This window comes from Mastigoproctus giganteus, chromosome 4 (genome assembly GCF_048544385.1).
Source record: "Mastigoproctus giganteus isolate SK-2022 chromosome 4, ASM4854438v1, whole genome shotgun sequence".
NCBI lineage: Eukaryota > Metazoa > Arthropoda > Arachnida > Uropygi > Thelyphonidae > Mastigoproctus > Mastigoproctus giganteus.
This window is the reverse complement of record NC_143578.1, coordinates 227182109-227209830: the sequence shown is the minus strand read 5'-3', so window position 1 is coordinate 227209830 and position 27722 is coordinate 227182109. Positions and strand designations below refer to the sequence as shown.

At 35.9% G+C, this 27722-nt stretch overlaps 1 protein-coding gene across 2 annotated transcripts in view; it reads right to left on the bottom strand.

Annotated features, from left to right (window-relative positions):
- Positions 1–273: 273 nt before the first annotated feature.
- The window catches only part of LOC150087454 (uncharacterized), a 244669-nt gene continuing 217220 nt past the window's right edge, over positions 274–27722 (bottom strand). The window contains exons 10-15 of one of the 2 annotated variants that reach the window (XM_090371195.1): positions 18741–18803; positions 13222–13318; positions 12768–12848; positions 9756–10964; positions 2859–3812; positions 274–686 (exon numbers count right to left, since the gene is read on the bottom strand). In XM_090371195.1, the coding sequence (XP_090227321.1) occupies positions 655–686; positions 2859–3812; positions 9756–10964; positions 12768–12848; positions 13222–13318; positions 18741–18803 (2436 nt within the window). In that variant the 3' untranslated portion in view covers positions 274–654. Of the gene's footprint in view, positions 687–2858; positions 3813–5291; positions 5391–9755; positions 10965–12767; positions 12849–13221; positions 13319–18740; positions 18804–27722 lie in introns of those variants that run through there. The other variant, XR_016546847.1, reaches the window with a different exon arrangement.

Sequence of the window (27722 nt, the reverse complement as noted above, 5' to 3'; positions counted from 1 at the left end):
AGTGGAGAATACGTTATCCTGTTGGTGATGATATAAAAAAAGAAAGAAATAGCTCAAATATGTGTAAATTGTAACTCAATTAGTGATAATGTTCCTGTGAATTACATAAGGCATCAAACTATTGTAATAAAACAACTACCCAAGAGTGTATTTTATTTTTTCCAATTAACCACTGGGATCACAATCAAATTTTTTAACACAAAACAACTTCATTGAGAAAGCATTTGTACAAATGACTATGCTACTTCTCCAAACTGAACAACAATTCCATATATTTCCTCTGCTTTCAATATTACTCCTTTGTGTTCCCAGTGTCATTTGGCTAATCTAGCACAATATCACAATTGAATGCGCTTCTAATAATCAGTACAAATGTAACATTCGAATTCCCCACAAACCTAATCATTAAAAGATTCTCCATTTTACAGTACATTGGATCTAATTGACTCCCTCTTAATTAAAGTGCATTCTTTGTACATTCTTAATATTTGGGTCTTATGATATGGGAAATGAGATTCACCATGCACCGCTTCTGCTACGTGCAATGATATTTTCTCGTCTTCGGCTGATGGTGTGGAACATTGATTTGCATAGTGTCCAAGGGGCTTTCCTTTGGAGCGTTGGGTGGCTTTTGTTAGAAGCGTTCTACAGATGTTAATCACCGTGATCCCCAGAAGATGTGTTGCCTGTAAATAAAAGAAAGTTTATTAAAAAACATCAATAGAAGTAGGATATATAAAAATAATAATTTTAATAAAAATGTTTTTACATATAGCTAATGAATTAAATTTGTATTTGTATTCAGGCCCTTTCTGGGCTGTTCAAAGGGGAGTTAAATAATACTCCGAAATTTGGAAATTAATACACTTATTTATCGCTCCCCTGAATAAAATTTACGTGTATTATCTGGCTTTGCTCATAATCATGAAAAGTGATTTCAAAAAAATATAATTTCATTAAATATTTTCTCATACTGGAATTTCCATTTTATTTGAATTTCTGCATATTGGAAAATAATAATTAGAAAAATTAATAATATTCACAGTGCATATTGGAAACCTTTGTTGCATTCTATTTCAATAATGCGATATATGAATATTATATTATATTACTTCATTGAAAAGATTTTTTCAAAAAGATCATAAATTAAAATAAATCACAACAACTTTTTTTGCGAATTGCAAATCACTGGTGATGCAATTTAAAATAAGCATTTAGCTCTGTTACTCGCTACCTTCAAAATTTAAAAAAAAAAAAAAAAATTAAACTTCTACTAGAAACCAAAAATTGACGAACTGCAGCTAAACAAAATGAATGTTTGTTTAGTTCCAGTTCCAGTTCCTTTGTGACTGGAATTGAGTCTTCAAAGCTTATGCAAAAATCACAGAGTATTTCGTAATTTAATATTAAAATTAATGAATAATTAAAGCATCGATTTAATGATCAATAATTAAATTAATAAAAAAATAAATTTTCATAAATTATATTAAAATAATTTAGTTTTCAAAAAATTATCATTTTAAATTCATAATTGGAGAAATTTAATGTCGAAAAACAAACACGAAAATTTTAAATATATTTTATAACACTTAATTTTTTATACTTTATAAGTTATTAACAATCTAATGCCATTAATGTTAATGTCCTTTAAAGTATAAGTCACAGCATTTCTTTAACGTCAATGCTCAGATTGCTTTTTGAAATTATCTATGGAATATTACGTGAAAATCATTCGATTCTAGTAATTAACCCATGCTGTTAATTATTACAATTAAGGTAGACATATTGATTTTTATCCTAGTGATTTACTAGGGTAAAAAGATTCACAGAGAAAACGGTAATCATACTCTTTGCAGTTTGTACGCACCATATTTTGGTGCTACTGATATCTCTGGTTTGGTAATGTTCTATGAGATGCAGAACGTAATATGTACACTTGTATACTTGGATTATTTGTAATTTTTATATTTGTATAAACACCAAGATACTTTTGCATAAGACAAAATGGCTTGAGCCATATTTTGCCCATGGCTTGAGCCATATTATAGTTGCATTTTAGACTTTAAAAATTTCTACTACACTTTTAGCATATTTCAATAGAAATATTCGCCAATCGCACACAGTAAACTTTGCACGCAACTTGTGAAGTTGCCTCTATGGTCGAGTTCGCACATTCAATTTCACAGATATTCAATGAAGCTGAGATCGCAGCTGTTAGCCAACACCTTCAGATTGAAGACACTGTCTTTAAACCAGGGCATTATAAATTCCTCGCATCATTGGCGAGATTCGAACCAAGTACAGTTGGAGTAATCACCGTCTTTTCCACACCAGGTGGAAAAGAAAGTGATTACTCCAACTGTGCTACCCACGAGGGCGGGAAACAGAAAACACCCTCACACTTTATGGACATATTACACATGGGCCGATGAGATCGTTGTCGGATTGCTCTAATATGGCAGTTTTTACCCCATCTTTCAGATCTGTATGGTATACAATGGTCCATGGGAATTCCAGAGCTTCCTAAACCGGTCTAATACTGTACTAAGTTCTATAATGTGGCATCCAACTACTCCTTTGCGTTCGAACCATCACCAGGTGAGTGAAGGTGAATAATTTTTAGAATCTTAAGCATAAAATTTTTCGATGGATACAAAAAAAATTGTATATATAAATAAACTTATAATAATCTAATTAATTCGGCTACTGAACTGAAATTTTTAAATCGTTAATATCTTTTGCAGTTTTAAGTTACTTTTCTGTTTTTCCATAAAATGTAATACGGTGAGTAATTAATATAAATTTTTAAATTTATTTCTACTTCAGTTAATTAAGTAAAATCGTAATTAAGTGTTTACCTGAGCTTAGAGAGAGGAAAGAAATGTCCAATGGTACAGAACCTCTCTGTTGTTGGCACACGAAATGTTCCCTAATGGCTGAGATCCCTGAGGTTCTGTTTGGACTAGCATTCAATACATTTGTGCACAGTCTTTTAGACTCATCTCCCATGGATCCATAAAGCCATTCAGAATGGCTAGCCGAATCAACTGAACATGGCTGTCTGGGGAGCTTTAGTCTTCCTGCAGCAGAGAAAACATGTTGTGGTGTTATACATGGTTCTGTAGTCCTTGAGCGCCATAAGCCACTAAGCATTTCCAAGCCGCCTGATCTGCGACGTGGAAGACCTTGAGCAGATAACAGAGGATAATCTTGAGAATGCATGACCATATTTATATCCTGAAGAGCTGAGAGCATTCCAGCAGGACCAATTAATACATTCAGGAGGTCCCCAGGATTATTATGCTTTTTGGACTGATCCCACCGGAACCCGACCTTTTGCTTGTCCATTTGAGTTTTGTGCTTTTTAAAGCTAGTGTCGTCATGGGAAGACCGCCTTGGAAGTCTTGGTGAACTTGAAACTGGGGGAACGTGGCACATGAGAGCAAGGGGAACGTCGACTGGTAGGGATCCTCTTCTTTCTGATTGATGAGGTGATGGCTGGAAACATGGGAAAAAATTATCTCTAGACACGGAACTGAAAGCCCCTTCTGGATCACAGTGTTCCACATCATTATTATGATTATTAAAGCTTTGCCTTTGGTGAGTTGGAGGAATGACACTATTTCGTCTTGTGCTACAGGTGGTGCCAGTGCTTGTTGGTCCAGTGCTTGAACCGTCATTTTCTGATTCGGAAGACGGTAATGTAGGGAATGGTTCTAGTAGACCAAAACTATGACGCCGGACCAGTTCTTTTTGTCTTTGACCTGGTATTCTGTGCCCACATTCTGAAGGATTTGGATTGGTGGGGATTCCTAGACAAAATTTATAGAACAAATTTCAAGACATTATAATCAAACATACTAACCATCAAAAATTAGAACAAATTAAACTGAAAAAAAAAATGTTATAAACATTCGAAGAAGAACAGTTTACTTTTAGAGAAGAATTGCAAGGTCACAGACAAATGAGTTTGGATCAATTACACATTAAACTTCATTTGTTTAATTGAAGAAAATTACTTCAAACATACAGTGTCCCCAAAGGAACGCTATTTTAGAAAGCAATTGGTAAGGTTGAAACTAAACTTTGCGCTTTTATCTTAAAGCTCAACAGTCTCCTTTTCCCCTTTCTTTCGAACGGTCAAGAGAAATTTTAATTTTTGCAACTTTTGTACAGAAGGCAGGCGATATGAGTAGCAACAAGGGAATGAACTATTTCGTGACGGTATAGTGGCTTCGCTACTTGTCCCTCTTTTGGAAAGTTCTGGGTTCAAATCCCATCAAAGACTGGAAGAAACCATAAATATTCCGAATTTACGTCCTCGTGTTGTTCTCTTTGTGCGGTAATAATAATAAACTGCTGAGTTTGCTATTAAGGTACCACAGTGTTTCAGATTTCCTTTGATAGAGAACAAGCATATTCCTAGTTTGGTGTAGTTGGAATCTGCAAATTGGCTTCAGACCTACCAGAAGAGAATCTTTAGTATTTACTTGCATCCTTGAGCATTGTTCTTAATTTTATTAAGAAAATGTCATCGCTACAGAAACATTATTTCAAAATGTTGCAGATATTTTTCTTTTCTCAAAGAGTTTTTGAAACTTTTCACAATATTTTGACACCTGATACTAGACGAAACTTTTCCCTAAAAGTGAATAACAATGGTAGACTCGACAAGGACCCTCTCCCCCAAGATTCTCCATGGTGAACAGCTGGCAGTCACTTTGCATGTTCATAGATGTGATGTGAAGAGTTTAGTCTCTTTTAAACGGACTGAACGGATGGTGTTTGACTTTCGGAAGCATGGAGGTTTTTCCATACTAAATATCATATTTAATATTTTCTGCAACATACACCGGCCTAATCAAAATAAATACAATCATCATTATATTATCCGTTTGTCCGGTCTCTTACAGATGTAACTGAAGGTCTGGGACAAAATACCATATTTTTCCATTGAACTTTCTTTATGCAGTCCTTTAGGGTTTCTTTATCTCTTTGAGAAAATCTGAACATTGTTTTTTCTTTAATTTCTGTGAATCGCAGCAAAAACTTACGAGACTTCTTTTTTTTTTTCAGATCACGTATAGAATGATTTTAGATGGCCACATGTATAAGGAGGCCTATGGCTTATGCTGCACCAGCCAAAAATAAAAAAAGAAAAAATAATAATAAGATGAAAATTAAAAAAATAAATAAATAATAATTAATTATTTATTTATATTTATATTATCATTGAATAAAAGATATTTTTTTTTTTTTTTTTGTTTTTATATACAAAAAAGTTTATATACATATATATGGATTGCTGCTTCTTTTGGAACTATAGTAATTTGTAAGATATGATGTTATACAGTATATAATTACGCATGGCCTGAAGAAAGTTCATGAACCTGTAAGATAGTTAAAAAACAATTTACAATCATATAAATTTAAAAATCTTTCATACAAGCATTTAGTTAAATAAGAAAAAATATATAATAATAATATACAGCACTTCAAATGATTTACAATTTTCAAAAAATATGGTATGCTAATATTTGATATGTATGTTATTTCTGATTAAACAAAGCTGTTTGATAACCATCGCCATATTTAGGTAATTTATCTTCTGCTAACACAATCACGTGATCTTTGCACTTCCGTTTATAACTTTCGGTTGTTTTGCATGATTAATTTTACTGTGAGTATATTTAAGTCAAACCGGATGTGTCTTTATTTTTCTGTGATCAATGAACGTATATTGAAAAGAAAATTCAATATGCAATGCATATTTTTAAAATTTGATGTACAATAAAATTGATAATTTAATTTCTGAAATTTTAACTATAATTTTTAATTTATTGGTAATGAAGAAGCCAGTTATGTTTATATATATATATTTTTTTTCAGACTAATTTTCCACATAGTGTACTCTGTTATTTGAAATCGTATTTTTTGTAATAAAAAATTTAGCATGAAAATTTAATTTTCTAACTGTTTTCAGGTCAGCTTTTCGAAGCGCTAGTCAGGTTAGGTCAGTTTTTCTGAAGTGCTAGTGTGTCTGCAAATTGCATGCATTTCAATGACTTTCATTTCCGATATGACCGATATTTTAAAAGAAAAAAAACAAACATTTTGTTTTTAATACAATCAGGGCCAGTTCTTCCCTACGAGAGGAGCGCAGCTGGTAACCTGGATCCGGGCTCGAACTCAAAATTCCAACGAAGGGGCCCTCGTTACCGCTTTGTTAAAATTTTAGTTTGAGGCCCGGCTTTCATTTATACAACTATTGATTATACCAGATGTGCTGCCCTGGTTGTTAGCACAATTGGTGTAATCACCATCCTCCCCACACCTGGTGGAAAAGACCTGAGTTTGAATCTCGTTAATGACGCGAGGAATTTTTACGAGTCTTTTTCACAATGTGGCTGCGTTAGTCGATCTCAGGCAAGAGTAGTATGGTTTTTCAAACTACAAACAGCGAATCGACCACAGAACACATAATTTACCAACGGCGCAATACCTAAGTTGCTGATGAGCCTCAAAACACTACAACAATCAACAAACAAACAAACAAACAAAGAGAGACTCTTCAATCCATGCAAAGGAGAACTGCTCTTCATTGCTGATCTTTTTCCCTGAACTTCAGACTATTAGTTAAAGATCAACGTTACTTGGATATCCTTGTCATTAAATGGGTGACCTGGTTTTGGCGCATTATAGTAGTTCCTAATACGTCCATAAAGCCTAAACTCAAATTAACGAGTGTGATAGAGACAGTGAGTATTTCAGAAAGTGTAAAACAACCAGGGCTGCTACTTCAGTGACATTTACTTATCAACAACGTATTGCTACAGAAGCAAAATACTTTAAACGAATGAAACTCCAGTTGTTTGTGTCTTGTATTCTTTTTTAAGCAATTGTCATGGAACTTTTGAGACAGAAAATCCAACATAAATAGAGCATCTATTTATGTTGGATTTACTTAAAACATACTTAAAATATAATTTAAATATATATATATATATATATATATATATATATGAGTTTAAATATATATATATGTCATCAACAGACTGATTATCAATCAGTCTGTTGATGACATTGTAGCAAAATTGCATCTAGTTCAACGGCAGCTGACGTATTCACCAAATGGAAACATCAAGATGCTACTACAACCGGGAAACGCTCAAGACCACAAACATTGACAGAAGGAGAGCGTAAGGCCCTCAAAAGAGTGGTATGTACATTCTGTCAATCCTTGTCGAATACTGTCAACCAGGAGTATAGAAGGGCGGTCCCATGAACTGATATTAGTATCAGTAAAAGACACTACGTAGAATGGACAGCATTGGATTTTACGGAAGAGCTGCAGTATACAAACTAACTGCACAGCACGTAATACGTATCGCAATTGATCCCTGCATTGCATATCGAGTTACCTACTGTACACTTCAATGAACTTGGTCCCTGAGATTTTGTAAAGCTGTGTTATGGAGTGGCGAATAACCGCACACGGTTTTCCGATCTGATGACCGGGCGTATTTGGATCTAGTGGATGCCTGGAGAATGTTATCAGAATGCGTCGACCAAAGTATGCGAAGTTTGGCGGAGGTATTGTCATCAACTCTAGCTATTTCTCATTGTTTGGGTTTGTTTCTTGTAAGGTTTTAGGCGCATCAGCAACTAATGCCATATTGCGCTGTATATCATTTTGTAAATTGCTTGTGTTCTGTGGTCGATTTGCTGAACGAAAAATCAGAGCTTCCAGGGTAAAACTATGCTGTTCTCGCCTGAGACCGACTAACTCAGCCACGTTGAGAAAAACACCCATAAAATTTCCTCGCTTCATTGGCAGGATTCGAACTCAGGTCTTTTCCAATCGGTTTGAGGTGGACCGGTGATTATATCAATTGTGATACCCACGAGGGCTTTGAGTTTGGACCATTGGTCGTCGTTCCTGGAACAATGAATGCCATAAGTTACATTGATTGTCTGAACAATTCTGCTCTTAGTACGCTGTGCAATAGTGTGAGGAAAGGCCCTTTTCTCTTTCAGCACGACAATGTAATAGACAATACGCAGGGAGCTAAAGTAAACTTCCACATGCCCTCATAAAATGTTCGGAAGATAATCGCAACTTATACATTTCATTTCTTCGTTTCATATTGTGATATCATGAAGTACAATTCCCTCAACAGGCTCTTGATCCAACATAGACAATCCTCAAATAGTACAAATGCCAATTAGGACTATGCCAGTTCTCTAAGTATCTATAGTGTAGCCAGCAGCCACGTTTATTTGTAATCTGCTATTTCATTAATTTATTTTTCCAAATTTAATTTTTTTCTTTCTCGCTGAGTTATTTAGCATTTTCAAACTGCCATTTAAAAATTTAACAGAACGTTTAACAGATCTGTGCACAGATCTGTTAAACGTTCACTATTGTGTATGTATTGTTTTAAGTAAAATAAAATGGGCCATACATTACTGAACTTTCTAGAGACTTTGTTTTAAGACATGGACATACAAATGCTTCATTGTTATGCCCAGAGCCTCGACTTCAATCCCACAGAACATCTTTTGGATGAAGTGAAATGTCTGCTTTGTTACAGGAGAACAGACCTATAATCTTTATCTGAATTAACCGTTATGTTGAAGGAGGAATGGACCAAAATATGGTCCTCGTTTTATCAAAAATTGGTTCGAGTCACCGACAAACCAAAGGTGCACCGACACATCATTAAATATTATATGGATGAAAGGGCTATTTGAAACGTATAAGTATAGGTGTCCGGTTATTTTTGATTTTAAGATTCAAATTATGGTTCTTGAACTCTTGTCATATGTGAGACATATCAGTTGAACGTTAAATGGAAACAGTATTCACTGGTTCTATGTATATTTGTCGAAGACAACATGCAAGTGGTCTTCGGGCCATCCTAGGTTTCAGAATTATGATGACATTTGGTGGACAATTATGGTGTTCCTAAACTGCAAATTTTACATTTCGGTATTCGGATTTCCCTACCTGATATGATCTCTTTCTCCACTGTGCATAAGTGTGCTAGGATTATCACACTTCTACCACTAAGTAGTTTCTACTTGAATGCATTTCTCCCTCCCCCCAATCACGGCAATTAACATGTGTGGCCTTTATGCCGTCAAATCCTTTTGTTAGCACCATTTATCTTCTTAAAACCTTCCATTGTGGTTGATATTTATTATTATTATTTATGATTTAAATTATGAATAATTTACAATTTAAAAGTAAAATAATTTAAATTCAGTTTTAAAAATAAAATTAGCTACATTTCATTTTTAACAATAATGTCTCCTCATTTCACCTGAAACTCCATCACATGAATTTTCTGAAAAAATAATCTCACGTCTTAAACTCGAAAGTTGTTATCATTTAATATCATAATGCGGTCATGTAGTCAGGCCTCCAACCTGTTTCCTCGCGTGTGCTCATTATTGGAAAATATAGTCACCCAAGGCATGAATTAAATCTTTTATTACTCTATAAGACTGATAAACCTTATTTCTCAATACTTTTCAACTGTGGTCTATGAACTTTGGATACTTTGAGTAATAAACAGCGAAGGATTTTTTTTTTACCTAAATGTAAATGTCCTCGTTCAATTTCGCTTTAATTTATAGATGTCTAAATCGGGTCTTGAAACTACCAGATGATATTTATTTTGACCTGAGTTGTGTATTCCCAATATGCAGTAATAAGTAAACTTACTATTTAAACAGCAAGAATAACATACCACTAACAGTGTCCGCGGGAACAGACCACCTTCGACCTTCTATTCCGCCTTCTGCACCACCTTTCAGACCACCCCTTGTATCAATAATATCCCCTAAACTTGGCCATTGACTATTACCGAAAGTTACTGGAGCTGAACCTCTCCTGCCCATGCACTGCTGTCCAAGTGTTGTTAGACTGCCTGAGGATCCTTGCCACGATGATATTGGGCTATCGAAATTTCGGCTAGGTTGCTCTGGTCTCTCTTCTGATAGACTCCGGCTAATATGCCAACACCAGGACCTAGCAGACTGAACTAATTCCGCCGAAGTTCCAAGTTTATTTGGATCGGCAACGTTACTTCCATATATTACTCTCTCTGGATTCTGTAAACTTCTTCTTCTTTTATTGGGAGACGCTAATGCATAAAATAGACCAGACATTTGCTTTACTGATAAATGACGATTTCTGTCCTGCGGGAGACAATTTTTGGTGGACCCTAACCCTATATTAAGTGGGACATTGTAGGTGTTGGGTAATGATGAACCACGAGGTCGCCTGCAACTTTTGCTTTCCTGCGGAGGAATTTGGTCACGACTTGTATGTGGGCTACAGCAACCATTGGGACAATCTTCTGAAGTGACTGGAACAACATTTTGAGCAATATTTTCATTTGTTGATAATTCATCTTCATGTTTGGAGGCACAACTGTCTATTTGAACACAAGAAGTGGTATCATTTGGGCTTGCAAGTGATTTTTCAGATTTAGTATGAGACTTAAACATTGGAGGGCATATAAGATGATGGCTTTCAAATTTGGTACTCACATCAATCCCACGTAACTGAACCATTTCCATATTTGAAAGTGATAAAACTGTAGTTCTAGGGTGAAGTTCCTCAGTAGAATATATTTCTAAAGAATTTGGAGATATTTCCTTATTTGGCCCTTCACTTGAAGTTCTCTTCATTTTAGAAGAAAAATGAACTGGACTACGTTTATCACTGTGAAGGGACTCTTGCTGTGATATGTCACTTCTGTAACTTTCAGGCTCTGCCTTTTTAACTAAAGTAGCAATAGCTGAAGATTCTGCACTAACTGTACTTTCCTCAGCCTTTTCTCTCCACTGCAAATGATTATGTTTTAAGTTTTTAACTAGTTGATTGGAAAAGGGGGTGCCTAAGAAGTGGTCCCAAGTTTCAAACAGTGGGGAAACGACAAACTGGAAGAAATCTGTAATGAAAAAAAAAAGTTTATTTAATCATTTGTTAAATATAATTGTATTTTTTGCATTAAAATAATAATTCTTAGATATTTTAATTTTATAGAAAACTTTATATTAATATAATTAAAAATACTCGTATATATGGATTATGATTGAAATGAAAATAAATTATTGCTATCAATCATTTAAATGGTAGCAATAATAGCAGAATACATTCATAGAATTAAAAAGTTAAATTCTATGAATGTATTCTTATGTAATTAAAAATTATGTAATTAAAAAGTTAAATAGCTAATGACAAATAAAACTGTTTTACCATGGGGAAAGAACCCTTATAATGCTTGTTTTTCAGCACTTTCAGATAGCACAAATGATAGCACACACGTTACAAAAATTAAGTGAAAAATTGATTTCATCAAAAAATTTAAAAAATAGGACTGTGTAATTCATAAGCAGTTTGTAATTCACTCACAAAGATATACGTTGTCCAGTCACAATAGAATGACTGCCTAGTGTTGTGGCAATTGGCCATTCTCCCCTGTCTGGTGGCACACGTGTCGCACCGAGAACCAGTAAATGTGATACTGCAGGTTCGTGGTATGCTGTACACAACAGGTACTTGATCGACATGGGCAAGGGACGTGATCTGATAGACTTCGAAAACGGAGTCTATCAGATCACGGAGTGTATAGTTTCGCTGGTGATAGCACATTGCATTCTACATTCCAGTTAGAGAAACTATGTTCTGCAGAAACAGTTTCATCGTCTCGGAAATCCAGCACCAATTCCTTAAAAGCTGATCTCCAAGCAATTATCCAATGGGTAAAAGATACCTTAATTAATTTCAGTCTTTCTAAAACTGCTGTTTTGTATCTCGTAAAAATGAGTTCTACTGCTCCTGTGCTTATTTTCAATGGAATCAAATTTCTAGACATGACCACATGCACTCATCTGGCACAGAGCCGTCCTGGAGCGACCCAAGGTTTCTTGGGAAATAAACTGATTTTAATAATAATAATAATAATAATAATAGCTATTAGGAATTATCGTGACTTGTAATCTTTCTTGGCACAAACACATCACAAATATTGCTTTTTTCTCTGCATATAAAAATCTTGGTTTTCTCTTTCATTCTTATCGTTGCTTTTCTTCTAAACGACTACTCCCTCTACAAATATCAAATTTGCCCTTCCATAGAAAATTACTCCCGCATCTGGTGTGGTGTCCCCATAACTTTTCTCCACCATCTAGACTCCATTCAAAAGAGGGCCATAAGGTTAATTAATGGTCCATCTCTTACGTGCCACAGCATCCAGCCAGTCAGTATTCATTTACTATCCAGCTTCAAACCCAAAGAATCAACATTTCTTCTTCTTCGTTTATCCCTTCAACTTCCGCTTTCTGGAACAATCTTGCAATCTACGGAAACTCAAGTATAATTTGAGCAATATCTTCTGTCTTCTCAACCTTCAACCCATATACGGAAATAAATACTATAGGTTCTAATACCTTTCGTATTTGGGGTTTCATAGGAGAATATACCCACTATTTTGGCCGACCGGGCTAGCCGAGTGGGTAAAGTACCTACCCGGCAACCCAAAGGTCGCGGGTTCGATTCCCGCCTCGGGCTTGGATCAAAGTACTGCAAAAACCTTGGGAGGTGCAATATGGCCACAGAAGCCGATGCGCCAACAACTACCAAATCAATCAATCAATACCCACTATTAGATACGTGGTCATAATATTTTGACTGGACAGTGTATTTAAATAATTAAAAAACAAAATCCTTTAATTTGGAGAAATTGCTTTACCTGCTTGTATCTTAGCCACGGTGGCCCTACTGCTATCACATGTTGAACTTATGGGTATCTGCAAATGTCGTTCATAGGCACCTGAAAAAAGAGGACATTTTATTTTTTAGTAAATTTCATAGTGTAAACCTGAATAGGCTTATAGGTTGCTTGGACGTGATGTAGGTTCATTTGTAATATATTATATATAAAGACCTTTGTTTTTTGCTTTTTGAAAGGATAAGACCTTTGTTTTATCCGCCTATAAAGTTTAAAAAATTAAATTTGAATTAAAACTATGAAAAAGGTATAGAACTTCGACATTCAGACCATTGTTGCAAGCTGAATATTTGGTGTCTGGATTGGAAGCATTACAAATGATATCTCTGAAGTCATCCCTGAAATTCATTAGAGATTGCTGTCCTTCAACTTTACTTATATTTGAAATTTGGAAAAGAATAAATTGCATATTTACCTTGTCTATAGAATTCCTGACATACTTGATAACTCCATCGTTGGCTTATTGCCCATGGACGGCAAGGGTTGCAAAGGTCTGCACATTTTAGGGCTATCTGAAAAGTAAATAATATTTAGATAGTCAACTTGCATTTTGGGTAATTAGAAAAATCACTTTCACTACACTAAAAGAATTTGTTGTTTTCTGACGATGTTTCTGAACTCTTTGGGAATTCATTTTTAAGTCTAAAAATAAATAGAGAGAGAGAGAATGTATACGTATTTCTTTAGATGGAAAATCTCTGTAAATTATCCAGTATAGAATATGATTTAAAATGTTGAATGAATAAGGATAAGGATATCTTCAGATACCAGACGTCTTCTTGGGGAATTGATTTAACGCTTTGAAAAGCTTGAGTAATGGAGATATCTTTTTTTTTTTTTCTTCTCTTTCGCAAGTAGCACAAACTAGATATGTACTTAAATTAAAGGACAGTTATAGACTGAATAAAAGAAAATTGTCTTTTAGCCTTTTGGCAAAAAGATATCGCTTTCAGATATTCTATAAATTCTCAAATGGAATTGATGGAAAATCTGGGACTAAAAACGAATTGAACGAAATCAAAATCTGAAATGAAAAATCGATTGTCATCACATTTATAATCAAAAGGAGAAGGGAGGCGCCTTTAGAACATAAATTTGATGGCATATCTAGCTCATCATCTCCTAGAAAAATTTTTATCCATTGTTTTTTTTCTGATATTATCTCGTTACCGGTTCTACTCTTTTCTCCACTTTCAACAATAACTTCATTTTATCTCTTATGTAGCTGAGTTAATTTTGTATTAGTGGACACCGCTTAACTCAACCACACTTTAATCCGAGATCCACTAATTTAGCCACGCTGTGAAAAGAGCCCATAAAAGTTCCTCGCGCATTGACCGGATTCAAATCCAGCCTTTTCCACACGGTATGGAGAGGACGGTATTTACAACCACTGGCCACCGGCGAGGACAGTTAATTTTGTATTGAAATATCTTTTCCTAGAGCTGGTTTTCAAGTCAAATTTACAAATGACTTACAAGTTGGTGTGTGTTAAATGAAAAAGCAACTTAGACTATTAGTAGTCAGTACGCTGTGTCTGTAATTACATGAACAGTATCTCTGTCTGTAATTACATCTATTCATGTCAGTTTGTTGTTTGCCGGAGGGTAAAAAACTATAGTTTCTGGGAGAAAAATTATGCAATGCCCTCCTGAGACTGATTAACTCGGCCAATGTTGTGAGAAAAAAAAATTATGATATTAGGGTCCCCTGTAAATGATTACATCTACCCATATATTTATTTTGTCTGTAAATTGCATGTTCTCTGGTCGATTTGCCTGTTTGCTAGAAGAAAAAACCCCAGTTTCTGGAGTTTTTTCGTTCTGGGATTTTTTCCCCAGTTTCTGGAGAAAAAAACCTTGCTATCTACGCCTGAGACGACTAACTCAGCCACTGAGTGAAAAAAACCACTAAAGTTCCTCGCGTCACCGACGGGATTCGAACCCGGGCCTTTTCCATCCGGTGTGGGGAGGATGGTGACAATACCACTGTGCTACCGAGCAGACAATGTTGTGAGAAAGCCCATAAAATTCCTAGCGTCATACGATATGGACACTCAGAACTCAGGGAAGTAATGTTGAAGGCGATTGGTTACGATTGTATGTTACCCTGTAATAGAACAATCTATACTACTCAGTGACTACAGATACCTCAGCATCTCAATCAGCTAGACTGGAGTAGTAAACGAAAGCGCATGAATCCCTACTATAGAATAATTATAGTAGAGAAAGTCAGGTGTTATTAAACGAAAATTAAACAGCTGATTTATAAAGTTATGGACTTTTGAAGAAAAAGAAAGAATATACAAAGAAGAGGTTGCTGGCTAGAACATCACACACGAAGTTGTTATTATTATTATTATTATCATTATTATTATTACTAGCCATGTAGTGCAAGGAAGCCTGAGGCTTATGCTGCACCAGCCAAAAAAAAAAAAAAAATTCCGAGTTACCCAGAGAGAGAGAGAGAGAGTGAGAGAGAAGTAGAAGGGAATCACCAAGAAACAGAAGAATGGTGATATCCAGCTCAGCATAAGCGACTAAGGCCATATTACTCCGTCTATATTGTCTATAATTGTATGTGTTCTGAGGTCGATTTTCTCTTTGCTGGACGAAAAACCCAGTTTCCAGAAATAAAAAACCTTGCTACCCTCTCCTGAGACCGACTAACTCAACCACATTGTGAAATAGGCCCATAAAAATTCCTCCCGTCATCGACGGGACTTGAACTCGGGTCTTTTCCACCCGCTGTGGGGAGTACGGCGATTCTACCAACGCACGAGGGCACATAGGAGGATATATAAAAGATTCAGTCCTTCAATGAAGGCTGTGCTTCCCCATCTTTCTGGGTTAACCGGTCTGGTTATAATGTTGTTAATTTGGTCATCGTAAAGTGTTATTATCAATGCATGGGCTATATGCTTCTTTTATTAAGGAAGAGCACCTTTGCAGGCGTTCATTAGAAAGAAATTTAATTAGCGATAACTGAGATTAAAAATAGACACAGAGAAGTTGAACCATAGGTTTTAGGTCAAATCTCATTTATCTAATCCTCTTCCGATCAGTTATCGCTAATTAAATTTCTTTCTGATGAACGCAGTAGAGTATTTTTTTTTTTTTTCATATTTATCGAAGCCTGCATGATTAGCCTTTCAACGACCATATTAGCATTCGTTTTAAAGCTGAGACTGGTACTAGAATGTGAAAGGCAGAATAATTCAGTACCAAATTCGCAATATATAATCTACCTTACAAGACAGAAGGGGTGGCAAACAAAAGCTAAAGCGGTTAACAAATGGATCGTTAGCATAATAAGCACTTTTACAGAAATGCATTGCACTTCCTGTTATTGGAATGGTTGGAAAACTTTTTTCCCAGATTATCGAAATGCTGGATAATCCGAAAAAAGAAAGAAAAACTCTTAAATATGACAAAAATTTGAATTTATTCATATTTATTCAGAACAGCGTTAGAAGATTTAATACGAACATATTTTTTGGAAAAAGAAACGATGAAGTTCGCTTTTCCTTTTGGGTAGCTGTTGTTGTTGTTGTTTGGATTTTAGGAGCATAGGCGACTAAGACCATGTAGCTCAGTGCATATTGTCTGTAAATTGCGTGTGTTCTAAGGTAGATTTTTTGTTTACTGGACAACAAACTCGATTTCCGGGAGAAAAAAGCAGTTACCCTCGCCTGAGACTGACTAACTCAACCACGTTGTGAAAAGCCCATAAAAATTTCTCATGTCATCGACGGGATTCAACTCGGGTCTTTTCCACCCGGTGTGGGGAGGACGGCGAGCCTACCAACTGTGCTACTCACGAGAGCCTTTTGGGTGGCTTGTGAATGCTAAGCTCCAAAGCAAATAAGGCTATGAGGGTCAGTATATTATAACTCTAAATTATGTGCATTTCAGAATCAATTTTCACATTTACCAGAGAAAAAAAAATCATGTGTTGTTGAGACCGACTAAGTTGGCCACATTGTAAAACAAAAAGCCCATAAATATTTCTTGCGTCAGCGACGGTATTCAAACCCAGACTTTTTGCACCTGGTTTGGGAGGACGGGGATTATATCAACCATATTACCCACCAGAGACTCTTGTGTTGCTTTTCTGCAAATGGTACTAATAAGTTTAGAAGCATCATCTTGTCAGTGAGAGGGAGCTGTCCTTGTTGTTCCAAGTAGAATCATTAAACAAACTGATATCTTAATGATTGCTAAAAAAAAGCGCATTCCTTTTCTGTTTTAACTGATAAGTGCACAATTTAATGGATTCAAATAAAAAAAATCTGAAGAATTTTCAAATTAATCGTGCAATAGTAAAACTGAAAGGATTACTGAAGCATAACTAGAGTGAGGTAGTAGGCAAAAAGCAAAGGTGGGGATGAGGTTTCTGAGATATTCAAGGGTCTCCGTTGAGAAAATTCAGAAACATTAAAATATAAACAAAGAGCATCTGTAACAAATTCTACATATTACTTCTTGTTATCCGACTTAAGTTGACTTTGACTTCGCGGGCCGTAGTTAAATTGCAAACCGAATAATCGAGATTTCCAGGTTTTCAACAATGAAGAAATTAAATTTTGTTTCTAACCGAAAAATTGCTATCGAAATACAGTGGGGATCAAAAACTAAGGAACAAACGCAAACACATGATATGTTTTTAAATGAAAGTAAAAAACGGCTAAATATATGGTCAGATGACTGAATGTGAATCGAAATGTATGCAGATGGAATCAGTTCCAAAAGGCGTAAACTGTCTCTCGAAGATTATCCGAGGTTCTTCCACACAAGATCTGTTATCCACCCCCAAATGTGAGGTTCATAGAGGCTTTTCAGCACAGAAATTTACTCAGAGCTTGCTGGATCCAGAGGACTCGTATTCTGTTATCCATCCCCAAATGTGAGAGTTCATAGAGGCTTTTCAACATAGAAATTTACTCAGAGCTTGCTGTATCCAGAGGACTCGTATTCAAGCATATTATTCACAGAACATTGATGAGAAGCATCTATATTCTCGACGACTAGCTGCGTTCCCTCGACCTTGAAACAGATTGTTGATGCGTTTTCATTTGCAGGAAACGAAGAATAGGATATCATCCCGTAACATCACAGGAAGAGACATGTTTGAGATTGTCAATGGCAATACAAATTTCCATGTGTTCCAGCCAGCAACCATCACGGCTATATGCGTATCGAGATACTGTCCTTGATCTCTCTGCGTTCATCCTTTTGCAGTAGCAATTGGTCCAATATTTTATTTTAATGCACAGTAATGCATATTCTACATTCCCGACGATATTTTCATTCCGAATTGGTTACAAAGGGTCAAGCATTAAATCGACTACACTACATCGAGGTTTTCAAAGAATGCAATTTAAAAAAAATTTAAACCTTCTAGTTGTAATAGTATCTTGAAAGGACTTAACATGTACTCTTTTTTTTTTTTTAATTTTTGAAAAAACGTGATTGCAATCTTGCTCTCTAGTTTTGTCATTATAACAAATTTTGTGTGGAAGGTTTATTTTTAAGCAGATACAAATAACTTTGAAGTTATTCATTTGTCATCTTATATTATATTAATTAGCAGTGATTAGAAGTCAGCCATTATCTTCAAGTTTGTCGTATTATAATTCACCAAAGACAATTCTGTATCGAAAGTTTCCATGACAACAAATTAATACCATACCAATCAATACTAATTATTTATATATTTGGATAGTGAGTTCTTAATCCTTAGAAAGCCATAAGAATATGTAACCTTTCTGCAAGTGTTATTTTATTAAAGATCGAGGGAAATTAGATGAAGATCGATGTCAAATGGACATGGACAAAAGAATTTTGTAGTATTCAAGTATACAATATCGATTCCCAATATTGAAGTGCTTAGTCTGAATGGATATTGTTAATAATATTAAACAGGTATGCTTACCTGCAATGCGAAATGTCTGTACTGCTTATTTTGCATGTCGAGAATTTCTGCGTCGAGATATCCCTAGAAAAAACACAGACATTTTAGATTAATATTAAATTATATTATTTTTGCTTACCTGAATGTAATCAAAGTTAGTTAAGATAATTCGAAAAAAATATGAGCATGCATTTAGCCAAAATATTTCCCATATTTTTAAATATCACACTTATAAGCCAAAAGCATAATTAAAAGCTGATAAGACACATCTGAATGGGCCTTGATTGATCTTTTGCTCTTTAGTCCCAGCTTATAAGTGTGATATTTAAAAAAAATGGGAAATATTTTGGCTAAATGCATGCTCATATTTTTTTCGAATAAGAAAAGAATTTTAAATAAGAAAAAAAAAAGAAAAAATTAAACTTTTGTGACACCTTACCGATCGAAATTTATTTCCTAAATGTCGGTTAGTATTTTGAAGCGCGCGCGCACACACACACACCCTTACCCTCCAAAATTTGTCTAGTTCTTCCTTGAATTTATTCATTTCCACAACAACAGATGGAAGCCCATTTCCACAACGACAGATGGAAGCCTGTTCCAACAATCAACAGCTCCTTGTCTGAAGGAAAACTTCCGAACATCTAGCCTGCAACCACAACTTCCTCAACTTAAATTTATGTCCCCTCATACGTGTAGTCTCAGCAAGAGGAAGAATGCCATTCATATTCAGCTTACTCAAACCATTCAAAGCCCTAAACACCTCAATCGAATCACCCCGCAGGTGCCTAGTCTCCAGACGCTGCAATTTGAAGAACTGAAGCCTTTCTAAGTAAGAGCACCCTTTCGTTCCCTTCACCAACCTGGTTGCCCTTCTCTGCACCAGTTCCAGGATCTAAATCCTTCCTAAAGTGAGGCCTCCAGACATGTATACAATACTATAGATGCAGATTAGCCATAGCCTTATAAAAGGATAATCACCTCCTTTTTTCTACTAGCAAAGTTTCTGTATATCATTGACAAAACCCCATTAGCTGTACTGGCAGTACGTCTGCATTGCTCAGAGAAATTCATATCTGACTGAAAAATTAAGTTCAGGTCTTTTTCATTTTCTACTACCCTGGTGCAGGACCCCACAGTTGGTAGCGGCTAAATTACCAGAGGAACAACGGTACACGACACTACACATTTACAAAACCAATACACTTTTAAACCTCTGGCATTGACAGTGTTCTGTTCCACACCCACAATGCATACTATGCGGAGATGGGGGGAACCCCTGGTGCCATTTGACACTAAACACACTCTACACTCTACCCCACAGTTAGTTCGTTATTCTGGGGTAATTGCTACCCTAAATAAGTACTTTGCATTTATCAATGTTAAATTTCAACTGCCACTTCTCAACCCATTGACCTAATGTTTATAAATCTTGTTACAGTACCATAGCTTCCGTAGCCGAGTGGTCAGGAGCGGAAGTGCATTGCACACGCTCTTTGGGTCTTTGAACCCCTGACCGCTAAATATGGCCGATCTGCCAACCTGCACTGGACCAGCGTGGCAGATTATGGTTCATTTCCATCAATATGAATCGTTGAGGAGGCTTCCATCCTGCAGTGGATTGATAATGGTCACAGTTTGCCTTTTTACCATCATTACTGTCGTGAACCATCTGCCAACCTTTGTATCATCTGAAAACTTTGACATTAAGCCTGATATATACCTTCATCAATATCATTAATAAATATTGAAAACATCAATGGCCCCAGCATTGAATCCCGGGGAACTTCACTGATAACTTCGCGAATTAGTCCACGAAGAGCAGTGCCCACTGATAACCAATCTCTGTCTTCTTCCACTTAACTGTCCCTTTATCCATAACAGTAATTTAACCTTAATGCCACATTACCCCAGTTTAAACAGCAGTCTTTTATGTGCAACAGCATCAAAAGTCTTCTGAAATCCAAGTATATGAACCAAATTTATTTTTTGCATTCAGCTCATTGGTCACTGCATCGTAGTTACCTATCCGACTGGTTTAGACAAGATCGCCCCTTCACAAATGCATGCTGTGACTGCATTATAATTGCATTACTTCTTTAACCAGTGACTCCATTATTTTCCCTGGAACGGATGTTAAGCTGACAGGTCTGTAATTACTCATGTTAGCTTCTGATCCCACTTTATGAATTGGGGATATTTTCGCACATCTCCAGTCCATGGGGACCTCCCTTGAATCCAAGGATGCTCTCATATTTATGGTTAGGGGTTTGCTCACCTCTTTTACTGCCTCACTTAATACGATTGGATAGATTCCATCCACCCCAGGTGCTTTTTTATGTTCCGCTTCAACAATTTCTCTTCTGCTTTCCTTTCAGTTATCACAGCCATTTAACTCTGCGTTGGAGTTTGATAAACCTCTGATATCCCCTCTCGTAAAGAATTCTTCATGTGTGAATGTTTGCTTTATAAGGGTTTATAATAGACACTTATGCAAAATAGCTATTCAATTTGTCAGCAACCAGTGTAGGCATTCATCGGAAAGTAATTCTTTCTGTATTCTGGAAACATAAAGGAGTAATTCTGGATCACACCACAACACAACATGGTCAGAAAAAGAATTGTGACGAAGACAATGTACTGTATATGTCCCGATGGACGTTTCCTCTGAGAAGTGGCGTCTCTTTACTGTCAGTTCTGCCTAAACTGTTAGGACACGGCAACTAAATTCTGACCCAATTGCTTTCTTTCTCATTCTTTCTTCCTTCTTCAGTTTTGTGTGTCAATCTTTTGTCTTAATTGTTTTTGAAAAAAATGATAGCCTGCAGCAATTTAAACCCAGCGCTAACACTTTCTTCTTGTCTTTCAAACCTCAACATATGTATGTTAGAGCAGTACTATGCAATCAGTGTATTAAAAGTTACAGGACAGATTGCATAAAAAAGAATGCAAGATACTAACAAATTACTAAGGCTAGTTTCCTTTTAGGTAGTTTGTTAAGGCAGTATTGATAGCGTGAAGGTCATTGAAGTGTTTCTGGAATGCTTATTTTAGCTTTGCCGCAGCAAATTTCAGATTTGAATGTCCAATTACCAATAACCCTTCATTTCTTTCACTGGGGCAGATATGATTAATAAGAAGAATGTGATAAAATACAAATTTTGTCGTATGCTTCTAATTTTCATTTCTTCTGCCGAATGTTGTTGGATGGTGTATGGTGCTGCATTATCGGTTGGGTTGGTTGGTTGTAGGGTTTTAGACGTATCAGCAACTTAGGCATATTGCGTCGTATATAATACGTCTGTAAATCGCACGAGTTATCTGGTCGATTATTCCGTTTGCTAGACGAAAAGTTTCCTGGAGGGAAAACCATGCTACCTTTCTTGAGACCGACTAACTAAGCCACTTTGTGAAAAAGACCGTTAAACATTTCTCGGGTCATTGACGGGATTCGAACTCAGGCTTTCTCCACCCGGTATGAGGAAGATAGAGATTCTATCAACTGTGCTACACACGAGGACGCTCAATTATCTTGCGCTCAATGAGTAATCAATGGACACTGCTCATCGTGGATTAATGTGGAGTTCATCAGGGTTCAGTGTTGGGTCAATTATTGTTTTCTGTATTTATAAATGATATTGATGATGGTATATCAAGATTAATGTCCAAGTTTGCAGACGGTACGAAGGTTGGCAGGGTTGTCAAGGACACTACTGACACTATGCTGCTGCAACAGGATCTAGAAAGGTTGAGCAGATGGGCTGAGAGGTGGCAAATGAAGTTTAACATTGACAAATGTAAAGTACTACATATGGGAAGCAGTAAACCCAGAGTAACGTATCAACTCTGTGGTACTACACTGACAGTGGTAGAGAATGAAAGGGACCTGGGGGTGGTTGTGCAGGCAGATATGAAGTTCTCTGAGCAGTGCAGACGGGCTGCAAGAGTAGCTCATGGTGTATTGTCAATGATATATAGGAATTTTTCTAGCAGGGATAAGGAGGTAATTATTCCCTTGTATAAGGCAATGGTCAGGCCACACCTAGAGTACTGTATACAGGTCTGGAGGCCTCATTTCAAGAAGGATGTAGAGATGCTGGAACGAGTACAGAGAAGGGCAACAAGATTAGTGAATGGAACAAAGGGGTGCTCTTACGAAGAAAGGCTTAAGTTTTGCAAATTACATGTCTGGAGACTAGGCACCAGCGAGGTGATCTGATAGAGGTGTATAAAGCCTTGAATGGTTTGAGCATGCTAAATGCTGATGGGATTCTTCCTCTTGCTCAGAATAATCACCTGAGAGGGCATAATTTCAAATTGAGGAAAGGCAGATGTAGGATAAGCGTGCAAAAATTTGCCTTTAGCCAGCGGGTGGTTGGTTGGTGGAACAGACTTCCATCCCTTGTCGTAGAAGTTGATAGCCTGCCTAAATAAGTTTAAGGCTCAGCTGGACAGGTATTTCGAACGAACAAAGGGGTGAAGTGGAAGTGGTTTTATTTATTTATTATTTTTTTTTTTGGCTGATGCTACATAAGCTTGCTTTCTTGCATCAAATGCCTCTACTAATGCTAATGCTAACATTTCAGGCATTACAGAAGGAACCCCTTTCCAAATTTTCAAAACTTGCCTGATAATATCAGCGAAATAATAAGACGATGACCTTTAGTCCTCTTCCACTATTTTCCCTTCATTGAAAAACTGACTGCCCTCGTGGCTAGCACAGTTGATAAGATCGCCGTCCTCCCCACACGTTCCGTCGATGACATGAGGAATTTTTACCAGCCTTTTTCTCAACGTGGCTGAGTTAGGTCTCAAGTCAGGGTAGCATGGTTTTTTTCTCCTGAAAACTCGGGTTTTTCGTCCAGCACAAGCAATTTACAGACAATATATACAGAGAAATATGTCCTTAGTTACTAATATCCCAAAGTTTTACACAACAACAACAGCAAAACTGACTATAATATTCAAATTTACGTGGACATGATGAAGTTCCATTATCGTGAGTTTGACACAATGGATTATGTCTCAGCCATATTTTTACTCAGCTTGACTAAAATTTACCATTAGCTCTTTGCCCACCTATTCTTGCACATTGACTAGCTATTATGAGATATAGGGCAGATACAAAGGTGTTACTTGAAATGGATATTTTTATTTTGGAAATATATAAAACTAAAGGAAAAAAGATTCTGAAGATATCATTCACTTATCAGTAATACGATGATACTGAAATACTGCAGCGCGTATTCATTTAAATTTATTAAATTTATGAAACGTCCATTCTCTCTTCGTACTAGCAGATAGTGCAAATAAACGTACTTGTCTTAACCGTTGTCACTTTATATTATTTGTATTATTATGTTATTTTATTTTTACATTTTATTATTTATTTCAGAATTTTATTATTTATTCATACTTGTTATTTTTAAAGTTTTTATTATCTATTATTTTCGTTATTTAACTGAATTTAAGTTATTTTTCTAATTTAAACGTCACAAAAATTTCATAATAAATAAATAAAATATAATAGTAGGTGGCGTTAAGGTGTCGTCTGCTTTATTTGGTTTAATGTGGTTCTCAATTTTGTTATTTGTGATTCGCTTGAAGATTAGTGTTATAATGGAGAAGTTATGCAAATTGCGATAGTTAATGAATATTTTCAAGTCTTGCTGAGATGTATTTGCACTGTATTACACAAAAGTAAGTACTAAGGAATTTTTTTTCTTACTTTACAGTGTTTTATTTTTGAAATGCGCTTTAATGAAGAACTTAATTTAGTAAAGATAGTTTTCTGAAGTGCAAGGCAGGAATTTTGACTTACGCAGAAAGTGTTTATTGATTTTTTGAAGCATATTGGTACTCACAATTTAATTTAGTTAAGGAGATAATCTGGGCGCTATTTTCTCGAGTTTCGCAAAGGGGAAATAATTTAGAACGCCAAACTAGGAAATTACCTAAACAGTAGTGTGCACTTTGTACATTATATAATATATATATATTATTTTATTTTATTAAATTTTTGTTTCAGTTTTTAGTAGTATGGATATTTGTCATGTATGTATGCTATTTTCAAGAAAAAAACAGCTTAAACTTCATTAGCTTCGACTTCTTCGAAGTACGTAAAAAATCCACTAATTTCATTGGACTTAAAGTCTTTAAGCATTTTGTAACATCAAAAGACGTGTAGAAGCAGAAGAATGATTAGCATAATGGCGTCAGTTTTGCATATTTTGCAGATACCAATTATGGTTTAAATTTACAGTACGTTGCGCGTTTAGGACATTCTCTTTTTTCATGAACTCTATTACAAAGATACTTCGGTATAAATTATATGATAAATTATTATTATGCATGGCTGATGGAATATGGTGCAGGTTATCGTGTAGTTCGTTTGTTTATAGCAGTATTTGTTTGTAGAAGGCAAGATCACTTTAGATTTGTTTAATTTCGTAAGAGCAGGTATTACTTTTATATTTTGTTGTTTTTTTTTTTTTTTTTTTTTTGGATTCCTTTGCTGTGGTGAAGGTAAGTCATATTGCTACCATATGTCACAAAAATTTACGTAGGTTAATAAATTATTTGACGGTAAATAGTGACATGCCATCAGAGTTAATAAAATATTAATTTTTATTTATTTTTACAAATTTTACTGTAATTGTATGTATATATTTTTGTCTATTGGGTTTTTGTAGGTACAATGCCATGCTGCTGCAAAATTTGCTTTTAGTGCTATGTTAGTTAGTATAAATGTTTTTTTTATGAATTCGTTCACTTGTGAATAATGAATGCTACGTAAGTGTATGTTTTAAAATTCTGATAGTTACCAGACGCTGATTTATTCAGGCGTTTCTTCCTAGCCGAAACTGTACAATTTATTGTGGTTTGGTAGTACAAATTCAAATTATTATTTTAACGGCACCGATGCTGGTCTCTCATATCTGTATAGTGTATTTGTATGAAGAGGTATATGTTCACCGTGCTATTTGCATATTGTGCGGGCTGAAAAACCACCCGATAATTCACGTCGCAACTCTTCTGTCCCAGATCGGCAGAGGCCCCCGCCTCAACGACTAGAGGAAGTTAAAAAATTCGTACAGTCGAATCAAGTCTTTTCCAAACGATGCATCGTACCGACCAAGATGCTGGCGTAGGTTATTGCTTCGTGGTGAATACTGGGTGTTGCATAACGTGGACCGTACTTTCAAGGTCGATACAGTACCAGAAAACAATGAAAAAACTGATTAGTCTTCAGTACAAGGTTTTGACATATGGATCTTTGCGACAATGAGTGATGGACATGTGTTGTGTCATATGTACGGCGTATTCATCACAGTGTACTATGGCGAAGTTGAACTCCGCCATGGTACACAGTGATGAATACAGAACTCTGTAAAATGGCCAGATATATGTATGGTATTGTCTGCGAACTGTGTATCTTGTTTTATTGTTTTGTTGGCCATTTAGCTATTAGGAAGCAACAGTCACCAGGATGGCTCTCTCTAGTACCCGTCCACGCCACGAGGAGGCAGGCCACAACAATACGCACACTGTTAAACGAAAGTAACAGGTAACAGTCCCTCATCCACTGGAAGAAAAATTAATTCCAGTGGATGCCAGAAGATCTCGCACCACTGGGAGCCCAAAACCGGTTGTACCAACAAAAAAGAAAAAGAAAAAAAGAAGTAAATAAATAAACAAGAGTAATAAATATGATAGGCAGGTCTACCTCCGCTCACTGCTTCGCAGTGATTGGAAGAACAGCAAAACGGCATTCACTCTAAGCCAAAATCATGGTGATTAACAGCTAATCACTGTGAGAAGAGGGAAGAGCTATACCAGCGTATCACTCATTGTCGCAAACATCCATGGGTAAGAACCTTCTACTGAACAATAACCTAATGGCATACTATTTGACACCCTGGACGTGTTATTTGGCGTTTTAAACTACAAAAGTGTAGTAAATTTAGGAAAATAATTTAATAGTTATTATATACGCTATATTAATCAAAACGTTTGTATTCCACAGTAAAACATGTTATCGTATTATTGCGATTTTTTTTTTTTTTTTTTTTTGTACTGTTTGTCTATGGCTGCATGATGGCCTTGGTTAGTTAATTATGCATTGTGATTGGCAAACGCTTCAATAGATGAGTCATAAAGTCAAGCTGCCCATCTAGTTTAATTCTTCGCTGACGCACAACATGCCAACCTCCTTAGTATTAATAAAGCTTTTTTTATTTTAAAATAAATATTTTTTTCTTTTAAATATATAGTTTTTTTATTTTATTATTCCATTATCATTTTTTATTTTTATCTTCCTGAACGCGTTTGAGTTTGCCGTGGTTCGAACTCATGTGGCCATTAATTGGAAGATAAAAAACATTGCATAAGGACATACCAATAAATAAGAGCCCGTAGTATTCTTATACTTTTTTAACGAAAACGCAACGGAAACTTAGGAAAAACTAAAACGGGCTTATGGAGAGCATGCTCTATCGATGGCACAGGTTTTTAGGTGGCATTAAGCCTTTTTGGATGGCCGTGAGAGTGTGGAAGTTGAACCTCGTTCTGGAAGACCGTGCACGTCAAAAACGGACGAAAATGTGACCAAAGTGAGGGCTCTCATGAGGTCTGTTGACGTTTGACAGTCAGAATGATCAGTAGCGAGTTGAATTTGAATCACCAAACCGTTCACGACATTTTGACCAAGGAATTGGGCATGCGGAAAATTTGTGCAAAGCTGGTTCCAAAAAACTTCACCAACGAAAAAAAAAAAGGAAAACCGAAGGAATGTGTGCCTGGACCTTGAACGCATCGAAAATGAAAATTTTTTTCAAACATGTCATAACAGGTGATGAAGCGTGGATTTTCAAGTACGATCCCGAAACCAAACGACAAAGTTCGGAGTGGCACACGAGCAACTCACCACGTCCGAAAAAAGTAAGAGCAAATCGAAAATCAAATTCATGCTAATTTGTTTTTTCGACAGTCAAGGTGTTGTTC